The 27810-nt window shown below is 42.4% G+C and overlaps 1 protein-coding gene across 6 annotated transcripts in view; it reads right to left on the bottom strand.

Moving 5' to 3' along the window:
- Positions 1 to 442: 442 nt before the first annotated feature.
- The window catches only part of Adamts18 (ADAM metallopeptidase with thrombospondin type 1 motif 18), a 128001-nt gene continuing 100633 nt past the window's right edge, over positions 443 to 27810 (bottom strand). For all 6 annotated transcript variants that reach the window (XM_063247696.1, XM_063247697.1, XM_063247694.1 and 3 more), the window contains 7 exons: positions 17896 to 18037; positions 15282 to 15408; positions 13429 to 13633; positions 10339 to 10521; positions 8585 to 8788; positions 6557 to 6704; positions 443 to 2398 (listed from right to left, as the gene is read on the bottom strand). In XM_063247696.1, the coding sequence (XP_063103766.1) occupies positions 2283 to 2398; positions 6557 to 6704; positions 8585 to 8788; positions 10339 to 10521; positions 13429 to 13633; positions 15282 to 15408; positions 17896 to 18037 (1125 nt within the window). In that variant the 3' untranslated portion in view covers positions 443 to 2282. The remainder of the gene's footprint in view (positions 2399 to 6556; positions 6705 to 8584; positions 8789 to 10338; positions 10522 to 13428; positions 13634 to 15281; positions 15409 to 17895; positions 18038 to 27810) is intronic.

Below are 27810 nucleotides of genomic sequence, written 5' to 3' on the forward strand. Positions count from 1 at the left end.
CATTTACTTTTGCTTAGTTTTTAGTCTCCATGGATCTGATAATTTAAAATTTGAAAAACTTAAACTGCACTTAAGTTTTTTTTCTTTATTCCCACTTTCCTGTCCCATCCCATCTTTCCCTTCCCGTTTTTGCAAAAAAAAAAAAAAAAATTAGCAAAATGCCTTTTAAATAAAACAATTATGGTATTTTATATTAGATGATTTCCAAATGCTTATGATCCTGTTTCAATAGAACAAAATGATTCAGTATCTCAACATGGTAAACATATCATCTGTTCCATCTCAGAATTTAAGAGCTTCCCGTTTCCTCCTACATAAAGTGGGGAAAAATCATTATTGCATCTTTTTTTCTTCTCAAGTTTCTTTCTGAGATTCCTGAACAAGACTTAAATTACCTATAAAATAACTGACTTCCCACTAACTTGTTCAAGAACAAAACAAGTTTCAAAGGTAAAGAAACAGAATTCTTTATTATAAAACTTATAAAATAATTAAATATTACACATATATTTTGAATTTTCTCTATAATCCATGGTTTTTATTCAACATTTTCCCTCAGAATTAATACCACTTACTCAGAGAAGCAAGTGAGAACACATAATAGGCTATTAATAAATTAACTTTTCCATAAAATAAAATGATAATTATATAAAGACACAAATAACTTGCCATTTTTCAGAGGGCAAGGATGTGGTGCTGGGAAACCATTTTTTTTCCTCACGATAAACATGGCTAGGTTGAGAAAAGCTGCTAATCATTATTTTTGTGAGATTCAAGAATTTGTGGTTTTAGTTACCATGGGGACAAAGGATGCAGCTAAATTTAGACGCTGCTAAATTTAACAAACCACTGTCTGGTTGGTTCTGCTGAGATGGCTGAGCTCTGTCTGAATTGAGATATTTTAAAGCAGTAAAATTGGGTTACAGTCATCAAACAAGTTGAGGAATAGAGTAGCATTTTACAAATACACCCTTTATAAACCACTGCTCAAAAACTTACAGGACTGCCTTGTAACATACTTTGGTTTTGGTAAAATACTGTGGTGTTTTTTCAATTGAGGACTTTTTTTTTTTAGCTCATTAATACCTATCAGCAGTTGGCTGATGACTGAAAATATCATTTGAAACACTGTAAAATACTCCTATTCACTGAAGGGTCATGGTATATTGTAATTTATTATTATTAATGTAGTGGAAAGATAGATGGATTTTTCTCTTCACTTTTTTTTTTCCTTAACTAAATCCTAGGGCAAATTTAAACTTAACTGTTGGTAGGAAAAAGCCACAAACAGGCTTTAATTTCCCAGAAGGATGGTAATCCGTAGGGGCCATGAGAAATGATGGTTTTCTCTCCTCCATATGGTTATTTTGCCACTTAGTTCTTCCTAGGTTTTTACCAGAAATGAATAAATCACCAATTCTCATTTCTAACAGCAGGCACCAGGCTGCCTCCATGTGATTCAGCAAAGCACCAAAAGTGATGAGATTGGTATCATATGAAGGCCATCAATATGCATCTTTTATGAAATTCCCCCCACCCAGTGTGAATTTCAGTTACATGATGATCTTAAATAATCCGTAGTTTTCTTTAACATATTCCTTGGAATGCTTTTCAAATTGTTAACTTTAGTCTTGGAGACGCTCTGTAAGCAGAATATATTTTCATCATCAACAACGATAACACACACACATGCGCGCACACACACACACACTCTCTCTCTCTAAATAAACATAACAGAGAGCTTGCCAGTCCAGCAGCAAGCACAATTGTGAGCACCATGTATCTTCTGCTGTAAGTCCTGATTTGGGTGTTCACAGTTTCGGTCAAACTGTAAACTCCAAGCAAAAGCAACCTCTGACTGGTGTTCCATCTATAGTTCACAAGACCCCAAGTTTTAAAGGACCTTTAAAAAAAAAAACCATGTCTAGATGTCTTTGCCACTGAATCCTTTGACGTTCCAAGAATGGGCAAGGGGCTGGTCTCAATTCGTCAAATTACAAATCAATGTAGCTCAGTGGGACATCTCACTTCTGTGTAACAGTGCAAATTGAAGTTTCCTCTTATTATTTCTAAGTCAGATTTGTCGCTGCTTCTATTCAAGTGCTTCAGAGTACCTCGTGCTCCAGGTGCCATTAGGGAGCCTGGCATCAGCCTGTGTGCACCGCAGACCCTGTAGCACCTCACAAAGGGTCACGGTGCTCAGCCTAGGATCAAAGGGGTCTGGTCTCTCTGGAGGCTCAAAGATAGAACCCTGACCCTGGACTACTGGGGTGTCACCAAGTTCAGTTCTTCCTCGTGCAGGACTTGCAGCACTGTTTCCCGTAAAATTTGTGATTGCAGACACCGTGCTGAGGAACCAGGTGGCACCAGCTGAAGAAATCTACGCAGGATGGATCCTCTAAAATGAGACAATACAGTTAGCTTAGTGTGTCAGCCAGGGCTCCCCCACCTGTCTGTCATAGACTTGCCTCTTTTTGCTAAATCCCTGGCCCTGCATCTTAAGACAAATGCTTTGGGTCTTCTGTATGTTGGAATAAGACAGGTGTAAGATTAAGATACCAAAAGGGACTGTGACCATCAGCAAAATCTAGGGAAAAAAATTAGATGTTAAGTCACATTCAGTAAGGGAGCAATGGTACCCTGCAAGCCACCATAGACTTGAGTGGTGGAGGGCAGCACCCTAGAAGAGCAGTTTAGAGCTCCCCTGGTCCACATTCAGAACCTCAGCTTCACAGTCAGATCTCCAGTGAGGGCTGCAGATCTGCATTTCTGAAAATTACTGCTGGTCAATGGCGAGCTGGGAGACTAATATACTAGAAATCACTTGGACAGGAGGCAGCTACAACCATCTCCTAATCAGTCTGCAGAAAAGGTGCCTTTATATCTTTCCTTTCTAATTTCATTAGCTATTTAAAGAAAACGAGCTCTGAAGATCCATCAGAAGCAAAGCAGTGTGTATCTGGGAGTCTCAGCAGAGCCCTGGGAGAGGAACCCGTGTGCAATTGCAGGTATAAACTTTCCTTCATATCAACATAAATGTATCTTTATAGGCGAGGGGCCCATAATTATCCCATATATTTAAAGTGAATTTTTCACTTTGAAAATACTTAGGATATCTGTTAAACATTCTCATTGATAACTGGAATTTTCTTCCATTTCTGCCCCAGTCTTAAATTGCTTCTGACTGTGAAACAAACCAACCCTCCCTGCACAGCCCCAACTCGTGTTCGTGATGACATAGTTTCTCAATAAATTAAATTGCTTGTACCTATTATGGCTACGATAACCAATTCAAACCATGCCAAATCTCAACGTGGGTATAATGATGAAGTGGAGTTGTTATTCTGTTTCCAGTCACTCCTGGATATGACTGAAAGGTAGAATTTAGAGAATTTGCTGGCAGGTTTAGTAAAGGATATCAGAAAGCAGGGAAATCCTAAAAGTTGTAAGAGTTTTGAGTATCTGAAATAACAGTCACATTCTCTGAAATGCGCATTCTTATGGGGGTGGGACGGGCGCCAGGAGGAGCTACAGACACAATTTAGACACCAGGAAAAAGATCCGGCTAAGCTGTAGACACAATTTAGACACCAGGAAAAAGATCCGGCTAAGCTGTATTGGTGCAGTGTCTGATACCTTAATCAATTAGAGGCACCTAAGTTTCTTTGAGAGTGCAGAGATTATTTTACTGACAAAATGGAAGTAGAGGAAAGTAAACTCCAACCATGTGTCAGCTTCACTGTTTTAATCAATACTCACCCCTCTTGAGATAAGAGAGGGGTTTTTGCAGGTACCTGGCTGCTCATGTAAGCCAGAAAGCAGAAGCAAGGTGTAGCAGGATGTCATTGAGGTAGATAGTTTAAATACTAACAGCTAATTATGTGCCTGCTATGCATCCAGTGTATACTGGGTGGGAGGACCATCGAGTCCTTCTTTATCTCATATCTTACATGCAAACATGCACTAGCTACAATATCATTGGTTCAGTCTTCAAAGTTCACCCAGTTTCTAATCATCCCTGCTAGTGGCACCCTCTCCATCTGTCACTAGGATCCTGCAGTCTGCTAAAGGGCAGACAAATTCTCCTTTTGCTGCAGGCAGCCTGAACTCATAGTGATATAACTACCAATGACCTTCCCCCAAGCCAGATCCTACAGCACCATGTACCCCATTGGCTTCCATCCTATGCAGGCTTAAGTCTGAACCTCTCCATCCACAGATCACCTTGTTCAGTGTATTTCAAGCATATCACTATTTCTTCGCGTTGTATATTCCTGCCCTTCAGGTATACACCCCGTGCACCTTCCTCTCTTACTGTATTATCATTATCCGTAGTTTTCCCACCTCCCTCTCCCCAGTCATTCTTTCTGAACACTGTTTTATTTCCTGCTGCTTTATCATCTGCTAATGTTAATTAGTTGCCTTGTTGTCTATTTCCATCTAGAAACACCAAAAGTATTTGTTATGAAGGTGCTAAGTAAGAGAAACTGAATTATAATAATCTTTCAAGGTAACTATTATTTTCATTTTATAAAAATTTGACCAATGTTGCATGGCTAGTTAGTACCAGGATATAAATTCAAATCTATTTTCATGATTTCAGAGTGCTTTTTCCTTTGGCCATAAGCTGCTGCCCAACCCAAGATGTGGCGTTCCTTGACTATTGCCCTTATTTGATCTCGCTCCTCTGCAGCCAAGATTCATTACGGAAGACACAAATGGCTAGATATAACGCACTGTGGCAGACAAGGCTGAGTGGTTTCGCATAAATATGTATAAAGCAAAGTCTAGGGATGGTGGCCCCATGTGGAGATCCTATCAAGACCTCCAGGTCCCATTCCACAGTGATGACAGTACAGGATGAAGGCCCCTGACTGTCTCTCTGCACAGGAGGGGTCCTGGAGGATGGAAAACTGCTTGGTTAGAAATTGGGATGATGAGATGGTGCCAACCCTGGTGGGAAGGTCTTCCCAGTGTCCAATTTGAGTTGCTGTAATGGCTGGAAACTTCCATCTGACTATAATCCTCTGGGGGCTGGGTATCAGAGATGATTGAAAGAACTGAATCTGTGCTCACTGCTGGTTAGTAAAAGCACCAAATGCACTGTAACAAAAGTGGTCTCATCTGCCGAGTGATAGTTTAGGCATGTGATTCTCCCTATCCTTGGGATAGGAATAGGGGAAAAATATTCCCCACCTTCAGTAAACTACATGTTGCACCTTTGGCTAATATGTGTCTTCTTTCTCTACCTTTCTCATGGAGACCTTATTTTCTGAAAGGCACATTGCCATGTTCTCCCTGTGAATCACCTCCATTCCTGCAACACAGGTAGAGCTGACCTCTAGGGCCACACTGCTAATACCCCACCACTTATGCATGGTGGTCTATCTTCGTTCTTCTGGGCTGCATTTTTGATCTCTAAGAGCATCCCCTGGGGGTGTATATGAGATGCTATTGACTGAAGCAAAGGATCCCACAGGATTTTACACACCATTTATCACACTTTTGTGCATGTATCCATTAAACTCAGAACACCCACTGAAGACTTGTGACATATTAGACACTGAGTGGACCCAGGACTGGTGGCTTGCCTAGCATCTTGGCCCTCACATGTACCTCCTCTCTTTCCAGTTACACTCCTTCCCAGGAGAAGCTCCCATGGTTGGCCTCTGTTCTCCCTGATTTCTTCCAGGCTGAGCCTTTGTCCATGGATAGTCTAAGTTCCTCAGTGCAGGATGGAAGTGAGAAGTGACTGATGAAAAGAGATGGGGGAGAGGGTGAAAGTGCCCTTCTGCTCAAAGACATACATGTCTTCCTCATAGAATTCCTGCAGTGTCTAGAGAAGATCTAGCTTTCAGCAATTGCTATATCCCATGTATTCCTCTTTGCCATCCTCAGACAACATAAAGAGAAAGAGGGAAAATTGATGCCTCGACCCTAAAGCTGAGAAAGAAAATCAACAATGGAGGGATGGGAAGAGATGCAGACAGCGCAGAGCCTCTGAGTAACAGACGTGGATCAGAGTCACCACAAACTAGAAGAAGCAGGGTGAGATACTGCACAGCCTTGGAAAAGCTGTGCTATTTCCTAGTCTTTGCTGAGTTACTCAAAAATGAGTTGGACTAGTATAGTGCAGTACAGTTTATTCTGACACAGGAAATTCAGTGAAGTGTCAATTGATTTTAAAATGCAGAGTGTCTCCCAGTCCAATATATATTTGTTATAACTGACTGTACCCTGAAGTGTCAGCTCTTTGATGGCAGCTATTGTTCACTATTTCCACCAGTCTGCATAAACTGTCACAAGGTCACTACTCTTTTCAGATTTAACAAAGTATCTAATAAAAAAAAGGATTTGCAAAGAAGACCTTTTCTCACTTTCAAAGAACAAATGGCTGCGTTTCTAAAATTAAACGTTCCTTTCAGACCCTTGCAAACCTGATCGCTTTTGACGGTAACTGCCTCCCAAGTTCTTCCTTGAACAAATCTAGGGAGCATCTTCCTGTAGACTCATCCCCTGAGGAGCAGTGAAGCTGACTTGGGCCTGGGGCCCTTACCTCTCTTTTCCAGAGCTGGACAGAAGTTGGTGTTACAGGCGCGGAGCACTGGGGGCTTCTGGCGGTGCAGGCAGCTGGAGGAGGGGCGGCCCTGCTGCACACAGTGGACTGAGCGGGTCTGCACACCTCCCCCGCAGGTCACCGTGCACTGCAGAGAGAGAAAAGAGTTCAGGATGCGCTGCGGGATGACGTCCTTCCTGAGGTGAGCGACACCAAATAACAGGCTTACTTTGACATTACCAAGGTGTCTGCCATTGCAGCAGATTGTCTGGAGGCAGGCACAGGCTTGTCAGTCATTGTAACCCATGTGAGCCTTTTGATCTGATTAGAAATGTCTTAGGCCAATGCTATGGAGCCTGAGAGCAGGTCACCTGTTCAGTGATTCATAAAGAGGAGAGGATCCAGAAGCAGCCCAAGAAGGCAGAAGCCAATGCAGACACATGTAGGGAACGGAGCTTGCTATTTATGTATTTATTATTATTATTTTTTTGTCTTTTTTGTTTTTATTGGTACCAGGGATCGAACTCACGACTGCCTGCTTGCAAGGCAGACGCTTTATGCCGCTGAGCTAAATCCCCAGCCCCAGAGCTTGCTATTTAAAGAATTCCAGATAATCTCTGCAGATGTGATGGTGGCTGGGGATTGCTTTAAAAGGAATGATAATCTGAGACACTGGAATTGTGCCTTTGGTGCCCATGCCAAATTTTGAATTGGCATAGGGGAGTGGGTCACTAAATCACTAAAAATCAATGATTTCAATGTCCAGGGGTGGAAAAAAATTCCAAAGACAGTAAACATTTCACATGTCTACCTAGAAAAAAGAAAAGTATCAGGGAATATGCAGCTTTTCAAATGAATTTGCCTTAAAAATTTAGCATGTTTTTATTTTTGAAGCAGCTCCATTATCCGGTTTGCTATGTATATAGGAGGAAGAAAAAGTAACTTGGGGTGGAAAGAGTATGAATTTTGGAATCAGCCCAACATTTAAGGATCACTGCATGATTGTCCTCAGATCATCATCTGTAATGGGTGAGCTAGTGAACGCTTGACTTTAGGGGCACCTGATCTCTCGCATCGACTCAAGGCTGCCTTGTTGCAGCTGTAGCTAGCATTAAAGTGGACAAGCATGGCCACACTGCCAGAAAAGCGTATGGACAAAAACAGGAGGTGGAGCGCTGATCTGGCTTCCTGGCAATTGTTTGCTGACCATGGCTCTAATTCCTTGTAAGAACTAATTGCCAAATGTGTTACACGAGCAGCATTATAGAAACTTGAAACCTGTAACCATATGTGCAGCGCCTAGCCAATTGGAAGTATTCAATCACGCTGATTCTCTTGGCCGCTTTCCTCATTCAGTGCTTGAAGAGCTATGCATCACACGTTGGTAGGAATGTCACAAGGACAGCCACAAGATAGGACAAGCTGTTCCTCCAACTTGGGGGCATACACCAATCCTAATCCATAGGAACCAAAGTTCCATTCAGGTTTTCTCAAACATCCAATGAGCCGCAACATTGGTGCTTTTGGCTTGAATTGCCTAACATTCTGACCTGTCTTAGCCCCAAAATAGGCACAGCTCTACATACTGAGAGGGTTATTTCAAGAATTAAATGAGAAAATGTATGCATAATACCAGAGTACATAGAAATGGTTTGGAAATGTTAGTGTTACAGTATTGTTCAGGACCATGATTAAGGACCGAATGAGCAGAGATTTTGAGCAGCATTTCGAAAATGCTTTTAGGAGCAGCAGCAACATTAGCAGAACCTGACAGTTTTGGTGCTAAGTGCTTTATAGCCATTACCTCACTTGCGTATGAAAAAAACTCCCAATGCTGTGTAACATTACTGTTTCAAATTTCCAGCTGGGAAAACTAAGGTGTACACAACAGCTGATGGAGTGGCCAAAGAACACAAGCTCTTTAAATTTACACAACTGTCCAAGCACCAAGAGCAATCCTTGGTGGGCTCCCCATTTATTTTCTGCATCTCACTTGAATATCAACCTCCTAAATCTGCATGCACCTACCTGTTGCCATGGGGACGTGTACCATCCCGCTGCCACATCGTACACAGGACAAGCCCTGTGGTTGCACGTTTCCTCCAAGTTCAGGTTGGGTTTCTTAATATTGCGGCATCTCCGCTCTGGGAAAGTGATGAGCTTTCCCTCGAAGGTCTTCTCACTGCATTTCATTTCTCTCCTCCTCATACCCAAGCCACAGGTTGCAGAACACTGCAAGCCAAGAACGGAGGTGTAAGCGTCCCCAACAACAAGGTCAACTCTGCTGAAGGTCCTGCTGCCACTTCTGTCACACTGTGGTAGGCCTGGGAAAGCGCGGAGACTTTTCCCAAAGTCACAAAACCAGGAAGGGTCAGGAGAAAGGATACAGCTTGGGATTCAGATATCCAGGGCCACCCCGAAGCCTCTCTGAGGTGGGAGGAATTTGAGCCAAGGGCAGAAAATGCTTACTGACAGCTGAGTAGCAACAATCACAATTTAACAGATCTATCTCTGCCGAAAGATGCACACAGACAAAAATCATCTACTGCTGCATTGTGGCTGGCAAAGGAGGACAGGAGGCTAATGAAATAACTGAGAAAACGTGTCTTTTAAAAAAGTATTTTAAACAAAATTATAGGAGAATGTAAGGAGAATTGAGGAAGACAGTCAATCTAGAAAATTGGTATTGTTGTAAATATGCTACACGATGTCAATAGTGATCGTGAGTTTCAGCTCTCCAAGGGGGGCGTGAGAACTGGTGCATGGTGAAGGTGAGGAAAGCCAAGCTGGGCTGGATTCCACACCAGGTCTGTCCAAACACATAGATTTAGTCATTAGCTTAGAACGTCTTTTAAAGAAAATGGGTGAGACAGAGGAGCACGTTGCTAGATCACATTCATGATGTGGACCTACGCACATCATGAGTAAAAAGGCAGTTTCTGAATGGAGCCAGTGGGGGAGGGAGAGAAGCCCTGTTTCCTGGACCTCATCATCCCATTATTGATATTTTTCCCTTTCTTGGTGCCTGTGTTCTGTACCAGACTGTAAACACTGGGAGAGCAGAGACCTCTCGGGGCACCATGATATACTGATTTAGGTCCTTTTTCTTATGTCTGTAAATGCAAAGAAGTTTCCCAAGCCTGGAACTAGAAGACATCATCCCTCCCTGCTCCCTGACAGATGCCTGAAAGAACAAAATCCAGGGACTCAGAGACCTATCTTCTCTCCAAGCATCGCTGTGGCCACATCTACCCAAAGTCCTTCCCTGCCTGGGGTTTGAATGCTTTGCCCTTCTTTCCCCTGCTCGTGATTGTTCCATGCTTCCTTTAAAATTTCAGGTGGCTCCTCCAAGCGTATAGGGTATTTCTAGCCTATCACCTGCCACCTTACAGTCTGTTTCCAGAAGTTTCCCCCACCACCTTTTCCTCATGTAAGTTTGCACCCTGTGTAAGGAACAACCTTCCCCCAGCCTCCTAGATGGGCTCCTGCTCCCTGGAGTCTCTCCTAATGAGCATCTTTCCTCAAATATGACTCTAAAGCACTCTGGACTTTCCCAGAAGATCACCAACTTTGCCCACATTTTGCATGCCGAAACATTTCTCTATACGTGCTTTCTGAAGTCTTATAACCAAGGCACAGACTTGTCTGCTGAACAAATCAGAGGTAAAGAACCAGCCACGAGAAAGACCCTGGTATTTGTGCGCAACAGGAAAGGAAGCTGGTTGGTGGTACCTGGCTGGTGGGAGTTGATCTGAGAAAACAAAACAAAACTTAACTCTTACCTCACTCCATGAAGAAGTAATCCACTGTAGCCGGTTGTTCTTAGGGCACCGTCCCAGCACACAGCCCTCCTGTGTCTCAGGTCTGGGGCTGCTGCTGCACCAGCTCTCAGGGAGGATCTCTGTGGCAGAACTCTTGCACACAACCTCACGCCGCCTCACTCCACGTCCACAGGTCTTGGAACACTTGCAGAGGAGAAGAAATGCTATTTGCATGCTGTTTCAGATGACTGCTGAAAATGTACTGATGAGATATTTTCAGTTCTTTTAAAATATTGAACAACATTCCCAAAGAAGTTCTCTGAAGGAGAAGAGGTCTACCTAGGGGCCCAGGAAAGACTGCGTGCAACCTGTCATGATAAGCCTTTACCCTCTTCTATGCCTGGTGGTCACAGTGTCACCCTCAGTCTGAGGATGCACTGGAGAAGTCATGAGGCAGAGGGCTGCACGCATGACAAGCACACATGGGAGCAATTAGGAAAATGGGACTTGGCCTATGCATGGGAAAAGCAGTGTGGGTCAGGGCTAATGAGGATGGTGCTCATCTCCAGCAGGGACAATGAGAGCAGGAATGTGTGTCCCTACAGAGTGTGAACAGGCATAGCAGGAACAATGCTAGCTGGATAGTTCTGGAAACAGTTTCAGGGACTTAGGCTCTCACACCCAGCAATGGCTCTCTCTGGGCACTCTGCAACTACTGACTATCGGGAGAGGACATGTCAAATGTTTGTAAATAAATTTACATAACACAAATGTACCCTGTGGGCAACTAACTCTCCAACTCTCATATTGCTGAGCTTTAGAAGAATTCCGTGCAATGGATTAGGCAGCAAAGATTCTCCTCGCTTACAGAGGACTGGCTACAAACTTGTCAAGGTCATATAAAAGACAAGCTCCAGGCTTGGGTTTCTCAAGGGATGTGTCACCAACTTGGCATTTACAAGAAGGGCCATGACCTGTGTGGCTTCCATCAACACACAGCCAGCTGGGGCAGGGTTCTCAGCTAGCTCTGAGGACCAGTGTGAATTCAGTCTTCCCATTTTTAAGGGAGGTGATGATTGGCACATACTAGCAACAAGACACACATGAGGCTTTCCATAGGAGGTTGTAGCACACAGTCCTCCATCCCTTAAGAGATCTCCGCTATCTCCCTCCTCAGAGAATCAGCGCCCAGGCACCAGGACCAGTCTGTACATAGCTAAGGAACAGAGTTACGGCTGCCAGACCTGGGAAATGACCTGCTACACATCTCACCCTTAAAGCACAGCCAAGATTACTTCTTGAAAAAAATTCTCATTGGAGGTTGGCAGCTCTTCTTTTGGAATGGAAAAATTTTTTAAAGATTTGTTTGAAAGCTGCCAGTCTTCATTTTCTTTCCTTCAAGACCACCATACAGATTTGGCTCAAATAATACTTTAAATCACCTCTTTATAATTCCCAACAGCAAAACAGAAAAGACAACAACAGACTTACCCTTAGCTATAAGGGAATATATTCTTATTTGGAAAAAAATAAAATAAAATCCTGAGCATTCTCAAAGATGCTCTTTCATACTCCTGGCCCTGACCTATATCAGGTATAGTCAGAGCATCAATACAAGCCCTCTTGTGACCTCTGCTGGGGCAGCTGCCCTGCACGGCTGACCCTAAGAAATCTGCATCCTCCAGGATATAATGTACTCTGAAAGAAGCAGGGCAGATGACTCGTGGCTGCTACCTGGCTTCACAGTTCTGGTGCCAAAGCTTCTGCAGTTTTGGGCTCCTCGGAACTGACCACTTCTGGTCAGCAGAGATTGGTGTGAGATGTGGAGGTACTGTAGTGGGAAAGCCCTGACGTTTATTCCTTCTTGCAGGCAGCTGTCCTGTGCTTTGTAGGACATTTGCCTCTGCACACGCCAGATCCAGTAGCTCCCATCCCCCTCCATGCTGTTATTACAGACAGCTGAATTAGGTAGAAATACTATAGGCAGACAGGGCTGAGCCCTTGAGGGAATCAATACAAAAGAAAACACAATACAACCGTGGCTGGAGGCACACCTGTTGGAGACCAGGCCTCAAGATAAAGAAGGAATAACCAGGCCTAGCTGCCTCCCCACAAGAGATGTGATAACACCTGGTTCGATGAAGTCTAGATAAACTTTTATCACCTCAGTGGGTGACCAAGACCCCAAGACCCATCATCTCTTTTTGAAAAGTTGTTCTTCCATGCACACTTGGTATGTGACCTGCTTCCCACTAGATCAATGTTCTTAAGCAGCTATCCTCATAATCTTATTGATCATAGGTGTAACCACATTGTGTGCACCTCAAAATTTTGCTCTACAAAGCTTCTGTAAAGTGGGCTCACTACTAACTCTACTGGCCCCCCTCCTGTTGCCCTCAGGCAGCAGTTGTCTCTCAGTAAAATTCCCTGCTCTTAACCTCTGTTGTTCCTCAGCATTCTTTGGTTTTGGGGGAACGTGAATTTGGAGTATTGGGTACCTAGCAGGTTGGGAGTCACATTTAGTTCCACTATATTACCAGAAGGTCTTGTATCACTGTGACAATAAAAAACAAAAGCCTTTCAGAGGCAAACCTGCCCAGGGGAGAACTACTCGAGAGGGAATTTCTAAGTCGTGAATAACGGGGAGTTCTATGCCTGTTCCAATTTTATCATGTTACTACTTTCATTGGAAGTTTGTGATAATAGCAAACTCCATGCCCAGCTCCTCTCTGTATCCATATAATGCTATTTTGTTCTTGTTGTAGCAAGAATTACTTTTCCCTTCTATTCTCATTCTTCATATTTGCATCCTAGTTGTTTTGGGGAAATCAGTTCCAGGGTTACATCCAATCCCTTTCTAGCTGTACTCATTAGCTTTGCCCAAATGGCTCCCACTTAAACTTCTGGATTAAGCTCTGGGATCGGGGTTCCCAGACTTCCAGGCTCATAAGAATCACTTAAAAAAAAAACAAACACTAGGTAAAGGGAGACCCCCGGCTCTGTGTTAATGTAATGCGATTCTTATGAAGACAAAGAGTGGGAGCATTTTACCTCCCCTGTCTTATATGGGAGTGCAGGTGAGACCCCTGGCTTCATGTCTGCCCCACTTACCTGGGACCAGGGCCCAGGACTCCATGCTGGGGGGCAGGCGTGGCTGTTGCAGACCTGAACCTGAGTGGGTGTGCTCACAGGACAGAGAGAATGCAGCACGGCCTCCACCTCCTGGAAGGGCTTCTTCTGAACACACTGGATCTTCCGGCTCTGCTGGCCCCCAGCGCATGACTTGCTACATGTGCTCCATTCGCCAGGCATCCAACTTTTAGAGAAAATACTGCTCGGTAAGGCCAAGACTTTTCACCATCACTTCTAAAACAGTTACTGCGAATGATGAACTGCCTAATGAAAGCCCTTTGATCCATTTTAAAAAATCACTAAAGGCAATCGGATCTTTTATCCATTGCCCTTTTATAGATTTTGAAATGAATGCAAACATGCTCAGCTTAATTACGGTGTGTGTTTAATCACATGCAGTTTTGGGAAACACATTCTTGCTTCCTGCATGGGAAGAAACACATGACATTTTAATATTGGAGCAATGCATTCAATTGAATTTACTGGGATCTAAACAAAGTGTCATGGAGTCTCCTAGGTACTGGGCTTGGAAAAATGAATGAAGCAGTGTTCTTTCTGGGAAGAAATCTATAACACAGTGAAAAGGTACTTGTGTGAACAGAAACACTTCCAGCTAAGTGCTGGAATCCAGCAAAAGAGGCTAGTGGATCCTTTCATGGATGTATATGTAAATGAGGTCCCTGTCTGTGGTTGGCTGGAATAACCAATGACAGGAAGCAGGCTTATCAGAAATTATCAGCTTTTCAATCAAGTACATCAACCTTCCCTACACACACACACACACACACACAGGATCACCACTACCACCTATGAGGACATTACAAGGTCAAGCACACTTTTGAAAATTATACCTTAGAGCCCTGGAATAGTTCTGAGATCCATATATTTCTTAGCAAAAAAGGAAAAAGAACCCATAGAACTCTGCCCCCTCACCACCATTTCTTTCTTCTTTTTGTGTTCATAATAAAAACTGGTTCCAGGTCTTAAAAGAAAAACTGAGTTGACAATTGCACATATGGGATTGGTGGGTAGCTGAAATCCCAAATGATTATGACAGATACACTATTAGTTACAAGAAAAATGTTTTTGTGTATTTAAAGATTTTGTAACCTGATTGCATCACCACAAACCAAGCACTACTTATTAACATGATCTGAAACATTGGTGAATGCACCCCTGCTTTAAAAGCAACTCTGCCCGTTTATATAAATACATTTGGCAGAAGATAAATCACATAAGAAGAGCCTCCAGTTGGCTGGGAGATTAAAGTTAGTGTCCAACAATGGTGTGGCTAAAATGAATCTAAGAACAAACCCACTGAGCTCCCCTAAGACCACTACCAGCAGGGGAATTGCCATTTGGCTTATATCTCTTTTTATTTTGTGTCTTGCTACTGTATAATTTGCACTGGGGTTTCATGGTCTACATACTATTATGATTTTTATGTTCTTGGACAACTTCTATAAAAGCCAAACATACAGCCACATGTAAATTTAACTAATATAGTATTGTGTATTATTTAAATATCTGTTTGGTTCAGTTCTGAGAAGTATGTATTCAAAACAAAAAAAATAGAAGATGCTTTTGCATCCCACATTTGCATGGTAAGAAAGTCAAGTAAGTGTCTAATGCAAATTCATATTCTTTAGTTCACATTCTCCAATCTCCTCCTCCTCCTCCTCCTCCTTCTTTCTACTTTTCTTTTAGGCACTGCATCTACTTTTAAATCACTTTCAACCAGAAATACTGACAGTAGGCCTTTCATTATCTTATACCAACAATAAAGGCATTGAACACCAATATAAACAAAAAGACATTTCCAGATGACTTACTAGGCTGGGCAGGAGAAAGCATTGCATATTTTGGGTTCAGTTGCTGGCTTGGTTCTTAGATTGCAGAATGAAGAATTGACTTGAGTATTTTGGTCTCGTAAGCAAATGGCTTTTATGCTTATGTAACCTAGTAAAGCATCAGAAGTTAAAAGTGAAAATTACAGTAAACAACTGAATTTGGTTTCCAAGTTTAGCTTCAGAGCTGCCAATGTTCTTATACTCTAAGATATGAAATACAAATACTTTTCATAAAGAACATTTATCCCCAGTACTAGGGATTAAGCCTAGGTCTTATCCACTGAGTTATATCCCTGGGTTTTTTTAACTTTTATTTTGAAGCAGGCGTCTCACTGGGTCTCTAAATTGCCTAGGTGAGTTTGAACTTGTGTTCTTCAGGCTTGTACCACCACACCTAGCTGAAAATACTTCCTTTTGATACAGCTACAACTAATCTGAATTCCATTTATCCCCAAGATAACAGACTTTATACCTTACTAATTTATTTAATAATTACTAATGCAGATTCTTAATTTTCAAGACCAAGGTAGAGTCTATTGCCATAAAGTGATAAATACCACTTTTTGAAACCAGAACAACTATAAAGGGAAATACCCGAGCAAGCTTGAGCTCATTTTGCACACGTCTAATGGAAAATGTTTCTCATAGAAAAACCCCAGTGAATGGGGTGTGAAAGCCTAAAGCTCTACTTTGCCATGGATCATTTTATACGTGCACAAAAGTATGATATGCTTGCACGCAAGAGGCTGACCTCTGTGTACGTGTTCATCCTCTCATTTAGGGCTGTGTTGTATTACTGGCATCTCTCTGCTTTGTTTTGGTGTTTATTTCAGAACTTCCCTCAGAGGCATTCATTTGTGTGTGTGGACAATTTTATATTTTAGCTTTTAAAGTCAGAAAAGCTGCCTCTCCTGTGACCCACTTACAGGGTTCTTTTCCTTAAAATGGAGTCTGAGCAATGATAAAAGGTCACTCCAGCTATGAGGATTAGCAGTCGGTCCTACTCCTGAGGTTGAAGCAGTTTGGCTTTGGGGGGCGCAGATCAAAGCCATGCTGGAATTCTCCAGAGTTAGTGGTGCATTTCAAGAGAGCTTACTCATCTGGACCTGCTTATATTCCTGGGCCACACCAGGGTCTATGAATCACATGAACGAGTTGCTACATCGTGGCAGGGGTAGAACTCCACAACACACTCCTCTGGCCTCACCTCCCTGGATTTACTCCTTTGAATGGAAAATGAATCAAATTTCTCTTTTTCCCAAGGCACTGTGCCCTTCCTGGAATACTAAGACGACAAGGAAAATGTTCTCCAAGAACATTTGAGATATATGACAAACTGCTCGCAATCTGAGACCAAGCAGAACAGAGCAAGTGTCAAGATATGTCTTTATCATGACAGCTGATCAACACGATAGTACAGAATGATTTATGGTATGTACCTGAGACTATCAGACACGCGCATTTGTATATACACAGGAGAAAAGAGAACAATATAGACCAAAGTATTAATGTTGGCTGTGGCTGACTGAGGAATTAGAATAGGGATTACTTTTCTCCTTGAGAGCATGTTGGCTTTAACTATTAATAAAATGCATCACCTTTTAGTAATTTAATGTGCATGTTTGGGAAGTATTTCCTCATACTTTGTTAGGTAGCATGTGAAGTGGAGACTTCACAGGCAGAAGAATTTTATCTCCAAAGTCTCATTCTCAGAGGCATCGTGCTCCTTATGGGATGAGCCCTGTAGGAAGACTCACTGTCCTTACACTAATAGAAAATGGGCCACCAACCCTCTTCATGCTTTGGTTTCATGACTGATAAATGAAATTTCATTTTTCCCCTGCAAAGGGCATAAGTGATGACTGACTTATCTGAAAATGTGTGACATTTCAGATACCCGAGTAAAATGCCTTTTCCCTGCTTACTAACTGGGAGTTGTTGGTTTCACATTTAACCCATCTCCCTGCTGAGAGGTTTGCTGACTTCCCCCAAGGAGAGGGCTGCAGGATGATACAGTCCCCATGGTTCAGAGACATCTTCCTGATGGGTGTGTTCACTTATCTTCCTTCTGCCTCCTAAAGCCCCAGTGGAAATTTCATCACAACGTAAAGTCAGTAGGGGAAACTGAACCATAATCTGAAAATTGTATGGGTATTTAGAGAGACATAACTATATTTATAAGTTTATAAGTAAATACGGCTTGTTGAAGTTTCAGATATACAACGTTTCTGGCTTTGGGGATACTAGGGATTGAACCTGAGCTACAGCCCTAGCCCATTTATAGCTTTGATTTTCAGACAGGGTCTTGCTAAGTTGCCCAAGCTAGCCTCAAATTTGTTATCCTCCAGGCTCAGCCTCCGGAGATGTGCCACTACTGTGCTTTGGTTGTGGTGGACTTGAGCTTTGTGAGAACTGGTTTCTGGCTGCACAGGAAAATCCCTGAACTGTATGATAATTGCTTTTCATAGTGATGGTTCCCCTGAAAGATAGGTCTTTGGTGGTTTATTTATGCCGTACAATGTTAAACCTGCGTAGAGTGAAAGAACCTGTTTTCAGAAGAGACAGTCTTGGAAGATGGGATCAGGGCAGCACTTACCTCCTCCGCAGGAGACGGAGCAGGCTGACTGCACCGTACTCCAGGTGTGCTGCGTTCTCTTGGCAGCCTGTTGAGTTCCATTTATGGCCTTGGGAAGTGCATACTTCCAAGCTATCCCTGGATTTTTGCCTTGCATCAGAATCTGGATGACATGAGATAAAGATCAGAGATCAAGTTCTAAGTCGGGCCCTGGAATTCCCGAAACCTTGCTAAACATTTTACAGATTCTTGCACATCATTTTTATCTTATCAGTGCAATTCATTGTCCCCAAGTATGTTTAATGATGATTGCAAGTTTTCCCATGATACTTTGAAACACATACATTAAAGGATCAAAATTGCGGTTTAGAATGAAGTTAAAGAGCAGGTAGTAATTATTTGCTATAAGCAAGCAATCCTCAACTCTAGATCACACACACCTTTTGCATAAAAATGGAAGATGGTTGTATTGCTGTACATGGCTGGGTCTTAATTTAAATTGGAAAACCTAGGATGATCCTCACACACAATGGCATCTCATGCATAATGGGTGCCACTCAGTCTATCATATCCATTTTTATGATCTATCCTGGGTCACAATTCATACACTCTGAGCCCAGGAGATGCACTCCAAAAACCCCAAGATACCCCAGGCAGAGCTGCCTCTCATCAACTCTAGAAGTCAAATGGGTTTCTAATAAAATTCCAAAAGAGAATTTTCCTAAAGAGAATGTATCTATTAGCTGTGTCCTAAGCTGGATAGGTAAGGAAAAAAGAAATACAGTCGGAATCACAAATCAGTGATATATGTACAGGAACAGATTTAACCTAGCAAGCCAAGAACTCAGTATAAATCTGATTCTATGGAGTCTGACTCGGGATAGAAAAGCAAGCTTGTCCTGGGCACTCCCTGCTCATCAATACACTCCACCGGGCCTTTCCTCTGTGTTATCTCAAAACATTTCTCTAGCAACTATGAAGAGGCTGCCTGTTCTCTTAAGGAAAAAAAAGGTAGGGTAAATGTGTGCAAGACCACACATGTGACTAGGGAATGATCCTAAATAAAACCTCCAACAAAAGTGTGCCTAAGCGATGTCATACATCACCTTGATTTTGATGCGAGGAAACATCTTGTCATTGATACCTTCTTTACTATTCTTGTTTTTCTTTCAAGCTCAAAGCATGAATATAAATAACTGGTTTCCTCCCACTCTGCATCTTGCGGAAAATTCTTTACCACCAGAACTGGGCATTCGTGCCCAAGAGGCAAAGCCTACTGCTAGTTAAAAATAGGAACCCCTGGCTCTATCACTGTCTGGTGGGAATCTTACCTCAATTAAAGTGGGGTAAGTGGCATCTGTTCAAGGGCCACCACTGGACTAGGCTACTCCTTAGGGTTCTACCAAATGGTTTCCACTTTGCTATTAGTTTAAATGTCTCTGGAAATAGTATAACTAACTCTTAAGATTTCATGGCGTGGGTGTCCTTTTATAATGACAAATCTTGGTGCCTCCCAGAAACAAACAAAATGTTATTATCTATGTTTCCCCACACCTCATCCAAAACAAAATCAGACCACCACTGGAGTACTATTAAAATGGACAAATGTCAGTTCTCATCCGTTGTCAATGGAAATATTTTCACCATCTTTCTTAGGCGTCTTTTACTTTTGAGGATTTCTCTAGTCTTCATTTTTTCTAAGTTTTACAGCTAAACTGAACAGCCATTCTTGGAATCACATGTTTGACAACGTTCACACATTCTGAATCAATGTTACGCTTCCCATATTTGGTATTCCTATATTGTTCCTGTTAATGTCTTCATGTGGTATTAATGGCACACTCGCGTCTTCAATGTGAAGAATTGTGAAAGTTGTTTCACAGTCAGAAGTAATTTCATTCTATCTTAATTTCTCTTTGAATCAAAGCAGTGCCTCAAACATAGCACTTAGGGCTGCGGTTTTTTTTTTTTTTTTTTTTTTTTGGTTGTTGTTATTCACCAGAAATGCAGAAGTTGTGTAGGAAAGAAAATAAGGCACTGCATCCCATTTAGATGTGTGACAATAAAAATGTGGGTGAAATATATGAATTACCATGAGCTAAGGGCTGTGAGGGGGGATGGCATTCCACTACAGTACCGTCATGTTACAAATTCAAGCGATGGAGACAAATGTAAATGCAAATATTATAGGGAAAGCAAGTGCTTATCTCCAATTTCTTTTTTCTTTTCTTTTTTGGTACAGGGGATTGAACTCACGATCTTGCGCTTATCTGGCAGGCACTTATGCCGCTGAGCTAAATCCCTGGCCTATCTCCAATTTCTATAGCCACACATCCCCCCATTCAAACTACATCTTGATTTCTACTATATAGGGAAATACATATTCATTACACATGCAAAGGAAATGCAAGAGAATATTAGTCCTTGCCTTTTGAGCTCCCAGGTGGTGAGTGAAGAATTGTTTAACGAGTTCTCCATGGGCACACATTGTATATTCTACTTTCAGAGTTTGAAGCCTAAGCCAGTCCTAGCTATAGTTTCACCACAAACATTTTAAAATATGGGGTCCAGAGTAAAGATGTATGAAGATAAAAATTAGACTGAAGACAGAGGTGTCCCCACTATTAAACACAATCAAGCCATCGAGCTTCCCCAGACCTGCTCACTCCAGTCAACCCTAAGAAACCATGCAGGGTACCAACAAGAAGAGACTTACACAATAGCCCCTCACTGAACCTGCCTCCACATCAGTCTCCAAGGACTCCTACTCCCCCGCTTAACATGGGGTGCTCCCTCCTGGCTCCTAAAACCATGCCTTGGCCATGTGCCACATGCCATTTTACTTTACAGTAGCTCTACTGTAACTGTCCCCACCTCCCAAGCTTTACTGAATTTCCCTGTTTAATGATCATCGCGTTAGCATCCAATCATGCTGTTATAGTTCTTGTCCAAAGCAAAATGTGATCTTAATTCTATATATCCCTCTAGCTCATGTCCTATTTTTGCTTCCCTGTGTAAAACACAGACACACACAGAGACACAGAGACACACACACACACACACACTCTTCCCTAGGGTTTTTACTGTCTCCATGGTTCCTTTGTCCCCTGTTCTTTCTCAGATGTTTCCCCCATACCCATCCCATCTTTGAAACTGTTCTTTCAAGGGTACCTTGGCACACCTAATAATTAATTGTCCTTGTCATTTCCAACCAATCACTAGGATTAGATGTAGTGGATCACCTCCTTTCTTTTTTGCTGCCACCAGAACCTCATTCTGTTTTATTCCAACTTCGTTCACGTTTGTTCCTAGTTTCTTTTGCTGGAGCCTCCTGATCTCCTGTCTACTCCATGTTAAAGTACCTCCAACTTAAAGCTTGATGTAACCAATGTGGAGGCACAGCTGTAGGTGATACCTGGACTCTGACCTCCACATTCACCTACTCAGCTGCCTACAAGAGGTCAGCACCTGAATACTGAAAAGTGCATCCAGCACCAACCCTGACCTGGTCATCGCTGTTCCTCCCTCAGTCTCCATCATTTCACCCATTTTTCTAGCTGTTCAACCCAACACATAATCTTAGAATCACTTTGCTCTCTTTTTTCTCACAACCTACATTTAATAATCCAAGAAATAGTACATCTTCACTCTCATAGAATTCAGATCTTAGCCCATCTCCTGTTACTGTCATTGCCATCAGATCTCTTCAGATTTCCATGATCCGGACAGTGAAAAACTTGCACTCCAGACAAGAGGAGAAGGCGTCCCCTCCAGGGGGAGGAGGAGTGATAGAGGCTTAGGTAGGAATCTCTCAGTGACAGCCACTTAACAGCTTAGCACCAACTGCTGTGGAAGCTTCAGCAGGAAATCCCATGATTCTGTGAAACTTGAAAAAACAAAAGGGACCACAGACCACCTAAAGCAGTGTGGTAGCTCTCATTTAATTAACGAAGTATTTTAGTAACGATTTGCACCAAGAAGCCACAAAACAACAGAAAGAGCTTATGTTCCCCTGAGTTTATTCTTTTACCCACAAAGGGACAAATGCTTTATGTTGTTTCTGGAGTCCCTTCCCCTGTAATTGAAAGGAAAATGTGACAAGATCTGAAGAAAAGTAAAATAATGAGCTTAGAGTAACAACAGCACTAAACAGAATATTTAAAGCAACAAGGGAACTAATCAATTTCATAAAGATCAAATAATAAGGGTTTTTGTTTTGTTTTGTTGCTGGCCAAAATTTGAAGAAAAATGACATAATTTACTGTAAATATTCACAGCAAGCTTCAATTTTACACCAGTAACTCACAAAACATATAGTAAGTACATAGTAAATTTTATAGCCCGTAGCATATGCAGTGTATTGTTCCTTTATTGAATACAGTCTGTGAATGTCTAAATAGATAAAAGCCCTTGAGCTTTAAAAATCAGACTCAAAGCTTGACCTGAATAGTAATGTAGCTATAATTCACACAGAGAGTTGTATGTATAACAACAGGCAGAAAGCAGTAGAAATCTGTCTTTAAGAGTTTAACAAAAATGCAAAGGCCGCTTAGAGAAGAATTTAAACAAGTGTGGTGGATTGATAACTGGGGGTCAATTTGTAAGACCCAGCCAAACTGAATCAATGGGGTGCTGAGTGTGAGTGGTCTGCCTGGGGACTGCTGGCACATCAAAGGGAGAACTGGAGAGGAAGAAGTGTGTTGGTGCCTCCTGGAGGAGAGCTGAGCTGCCCCGCCCCCCACTCAAACTTGGATGTTCTCATCAGAGAAGCTCAGGACCTTACTGTTGCTCAAATGACTGTGGTTCACTTTGGGGGAGCTCTGGTTCTTACTTCGAGTATCACTTCCTGGCTCTGGAAGGGAAGATGTGTGCTGTTCAATCTCCAGGAGAAGCTTGCCACGCTGGCTTCCTGACATGAACTCGGCTCTTCTCATTGGAGGAGCTCAGGACCTCGTTGTCCCTGAGGATGGCTGGGGTACTTTTCAGGGGAGCCCTGGTCCTTACTTTGAGTGTTATTTCCTAGCTGCAGTGCAGATCCCTCAGCCTGATGGCACAGATCCTTCACTCTGCTGGCACAGACTTTCTAGCTTCCACTGTTGACCTTCGGGCCTTCCCAGCACAAATCTGTGAACAGACTTGCATGAGTCATTGTCATGGGCTGGAGGCCTCCAGTTGGACACATGCAGGACATTGCTGTGGGATCCAGGCCCTCGCCTGGATTCCTTGGGTCTTAATGTGTGAGTGACCATTACTCTTGTAAATTATGTGTCCTGTATTGTCTTATTCTTGTAAACCCTGACTACAAGTATGCACCCAGGCCAAATATATAAAAAATGAGAATGTGACAATAATTATATTGCATTTGATTCTCAACATAAAATATTCTGGTCTTTTCTTTATCACATATCAAGGAGGAAGTATCAAGAACAGAACATATGGCAGTTTTCCTGTATGTTTATCTGATATCTCTGGACATAAGACAGTCTGACTGGCTCACAGAGCTCTGTGGGTTTCTCCTGTTCTCACAGAGACTGAATCTGGTCAGACACCAATTCCACCCCAAGAATGGCTACATAATTTGCAAGACAAGAGCTAAGAATTGATCAGAGTAATAGGGGCTTCTCCAGGCTACACAATCTTCTGCAGGTCTGTGAATGCTGTGACCACGAAACCTCAGAGGTTAACCTTAAAATCCAGAATTTTCTCACCTGCCTCAGTTAGGCCACAATTTAAAAATTTTCAAATTCTAAATGGCACTGTGGTCCCTGTCTTCATGCATAGTCTGTAGTTCCCAGTGTGGCGCCTGTGCTTACACTGATATGACATTGCACGGCCATCACCGTCACCTTAACCATAGACAGCTGCTTTCACGGTAAGACAGGCAGCCTTGGAGAGAGGTGTGGACACAGCTCAGAGTCCAGCTTCTGCTGTGAGTGCTGAGGCCCCCCTCAAAAAGTAGAAAACTTGAGAATGACAGATTTTAGTTTTTTGTTTGTTTGTTTTTTATCGGTACCGAGGATCAAACTCATGACTGCCTACTTGCAAGGCAGGCGCTTATGTCACTGAGCTAAATCCGCAGCCCCAACAGATCTATTTTAAAGCAGTTGTAGTTCTGACCTAGGTGCAGTCAGTTTTCAGGGAGAACACAAATATCTTCTTCCAGGTCCCAGGAGCACCACATTCCTGCCACCAGGGTACAACATCACAATGATGCCACATGCATTTGCCTATGTGTGCATGTGTGCACACATGTGTGTCTAGGAAATGAGCTTAAGATCTGCAGACTGGACTACCCATTTAAAAAAAAATTTTTTTTTTGAGACAGTCCATTAAATATCTAAGTTGCCCAGGCTGGGCTTGAACTTGGGATCCACCTGCCTCAGCCTCCCAGAGAGCTAGGATTACAGGCATATGCCACCACACTACAATAATGCCACTTTTGAACCAGTTCATGCTGCACACCAGGATATATCTATATCTGTATCTATAGCTATCTCCAAGCTGTTAAATGCACAAATTTGGAAAGACCGCCAGTGATTCAGTCTACTTAACTGGACTTAATCCAGAGAATTTTCCAGCCAACTGGCACTGGGTCTCTAATTTACAGCTGGCAAGCAACCTCCATAAATGCTCCCGGTTCTCCGTAGAGCTGTTTAATGTCTACCTTTAACACACGAACCACCTGACTTCAGACACAACACTCAGCAGCTTTTGACCGCAGGGTGCACAGTTATAAAATTTACAGCTTCTTAAGCTAGAAAACCACAAACGGGCTGGAATGTACCAACTTCCCACCAAAGGAGGGGGATGCAGTGTCTGCCTCGGGCGGGCACCCAAAGTTAAAACAAAAGACTCTTGGAGCCATCAGAAGCAAACCCCTCTCTCTTCTGCTTCTACTTTTTAGTATTGGAACTGTAAATTTCTCTAACAAGCTTTGTATTTGTTTCATCATTTCAGATTTTCCTTTTTAAGAAATTGTCCTAATTTTCCCCAGGAAATGAGTTTTTAAAGATTGGCTTTTTATTTAATGCATGCTCAAAACATGTCTTTTGTCTCCCATAATGTATTTGATGTCTTTAAAAATAATATGAGCAATTCTCATCAAAGGCTCTCTGTGTGTAGCAAAGCACTTGTAAATGCATCCTTTCCTTTAAAATTGGTATCGGTATTATGAGAAGGATCTGTTAATTCTGCAGTTGGGTAGATGAATAAAGCAATTCCCAAAGTCACATAGCTGTAAGCAGCAGCACTGGACTGAACTGTGGTATTGTTGAGCCCTAAAACCCAATGTCTTGATTCTCCCAACAGAGCCTCTCAAGCTGAGACAGTGTCTAGCATTCTAATTGAAACTGTAAAAAAAAAAAACCCAAACTGTCTTCTGTTGGAAAGATTTTATCATTGGGATTCAATTGCGTGCCAAATGTTTCTGACACTGTGTCAGAACCTGAAAAGTTGAATTACTAGGCTGTTATCTAATGGGAGCATATGTAATTCTTAATCTCCTCAATCTGTTTCCCCCTGCATTTAAGTGTTTTTATTTTACTGCAGTTTTAACAACTGAAACACAATAGACTTTATTGATGGGCCTTTCCTTGATAAATCTCCAATTGTGCCATATGTTATATGTCTCAGAGACGGAGTTTTGTGGTGCGGATTTGTGTTTTCGTAAGTTCATGTGATTTTTGGAATCCCTTGTGATATTAAAATTCAGCCAGTTCTCTTTGCCTTTCTCCTGTTCGCTTCAAAGCTCGAAGAACATGACCAGGTATCACTGTCGCTATTATGTGTGAGTGAGTTGAGTTTGACAAGCGACAGTAACACAAAGACCTGGTCAGGGACTTGGAAACGCATGTGTTCAGCAGTTCAAAGGTGTGGGCTGACGCACCGAATCGCTGCTGTGTCCTAATTCAACTCATCAACATTCCTCGGGGTTTAGCGAGGAGAAATAAATAGCGTTCTCCGAGCCATCACAGGAGTATTTGCCATGAATTAACCAGAGCCCCCAACTTCAAACAGCAACTGGCCATCTCTAGACAAATGACTTGCCATCGCGAACACACCACTGAAGCAACCTCGTGCCTCTCAGTTTGTGCTCATCTGTTCTGTATTAATTCCCCATTACTTCCTCGCTCTTTAGTATTTTGTGTCTTCACTCAGCCTGTGCTACTTGGCTCATCTGCTTTCCCTTGCACTGATCTTTATCAGGAGACACATCTTTACTCACTTCTGCCCTTCACCTTGGGGAGAATTCAGCCGGCAGGGCTCAGGGAAGGAGAGAAATGAGAAGGTAATTAATACTTCGTCAACCCGTGCTCACACACTGTCATCTCATTGATCAATGTGCCTGTCCACCTGGTCCCCGGCCCCCCCATCATCTCCTTTCAGCCAAGGAATGGAGGAAGTGGTTTATTACAGTAATTTTCTTTAGATGTCTTTTCCTGCCTTGGAACTAGCCTGGGGTTAAACTATTTCTCACTTACTGTCATTACAAAAGTGGCTGCATTTCAGTTTCAGGAACTTCCCTTGCTAGCATCAAATAGGAATGGGCTTTCAAAGAGTTAAACACCCCCTTTCTGCTGCGTAGCACAGAAAAAAACAAAAATCCCTAACATCAAGGTGAGCTGTTTCGTTTTTAAAACTCTGTTAAAAAAAAAAAAAAAAGCAATGCTGTAAAAATGCAGGTGATCGTATTTCAGTTTCAGAAGAGCACTAACCTGTGTTATCATGTCCTCCTGAATCGCTCTGTTTATCACACAGGGCTGAAGTCACTTTCTAATGAAACACTCAAGACGAATTTCCCTACTTCCCTTCCAACCACAAGACAGTTTGATAGAGAATATGACTCATTCATTGTTATGTGTGTGTGTGCGCCTGTGAGACAGAATCAAACCAGGACGGAGAGAAACTGAAGGCAGGGGAGGAGGAGGAGAGGGCGCAAGCCACCAGGAAAGCTCAGCGCAGCTCTGAAGACTGTGTCATCTCTAAATGAACACCTCGGCTAATCATAGCATACGAGAATTTTTGCATTTTAATCCCTGCTGCCAATCCTAAAATTGCCTTTTAAGCAAGCCTCTTACACAGTGCTTAAACATAGAGCTAAGTCACTGACCTTAGATTACCTACATCAAAATCTCAAGATGGAAAAAACACAAGTTTCCAGCCATGCTCGCAAAGGCCGGCACATAAACATCTACTGCAGATTAAAAGACTGTTTCTCAACTAATCCATATGTGAATTTCAACTCTGACTCCCAATGTTCCCATTTCTGTCATTGCAGAATTCAGTGCCCACACCATACCCTCCCCCAAGACACAAACTACATTTAGTGATCTGGGAGTAAAGAATTCACAGAGACTTAGTAGTTCTTGTTCTCAAATCCAATAATATAAACACAACAGAGTGACCAATATATAATGCTCTTACCACTACTGAAATGTAAATAAGTATAATTTAATCTTTCAGGTGACTAGCAAAAATGCATGAGTTCAATGGGAGAAGTTTTAATTCTTATGCCAGGCAGAGAATTAGTGTTTTCTAAAACTAAATAATTGCTGTCTATTTGTAGTGAGCTCAGAAGGCCCATGGCCGCCAAATCAGTACTTCTTGAACTCTGTGCTGGATCGTGCATATATCCAGTGCATTATTTTTTCCCTGTGCACTGCAGAAATAGAAGCTGTTTATATGTACATGTGGATGTGTTTCAAAATAGAAACCTGACTGATGGACTTAAATAACGTCGAGAGAATTGAAGACCTAACACAATCACACAAATCCTTGAGTGCCCCAGGGAATTTCCCCTCACCACTGAGGAAATCAGCGAGACCAGCACTGTTTAAACTGACGTCTACTTGTTGCAAATGTTGAAACTATGCAGGGCCACGGATCCAAGGGGGATGACTGTCATACAGACAGCATTTTTAAGTTGGACTGGCGCAT

Source organism: Cavia porcellus, unplaced genomic scaffold, assembly GCF_034190915.1.
Source record: "Cavia porcellus strain 051 isolate PalLab524CR breed Dunkin Hartley unplaced genomic scaffold, mCavPor4.1 scaffold_4, whole genome shotgun sequence".
Taxonomy (NCBI): Eukaryota; Metazoa; Chordata; class Mammalia; order Rodentia; family Caviidae; genus Cavia; species Cavia porcellus.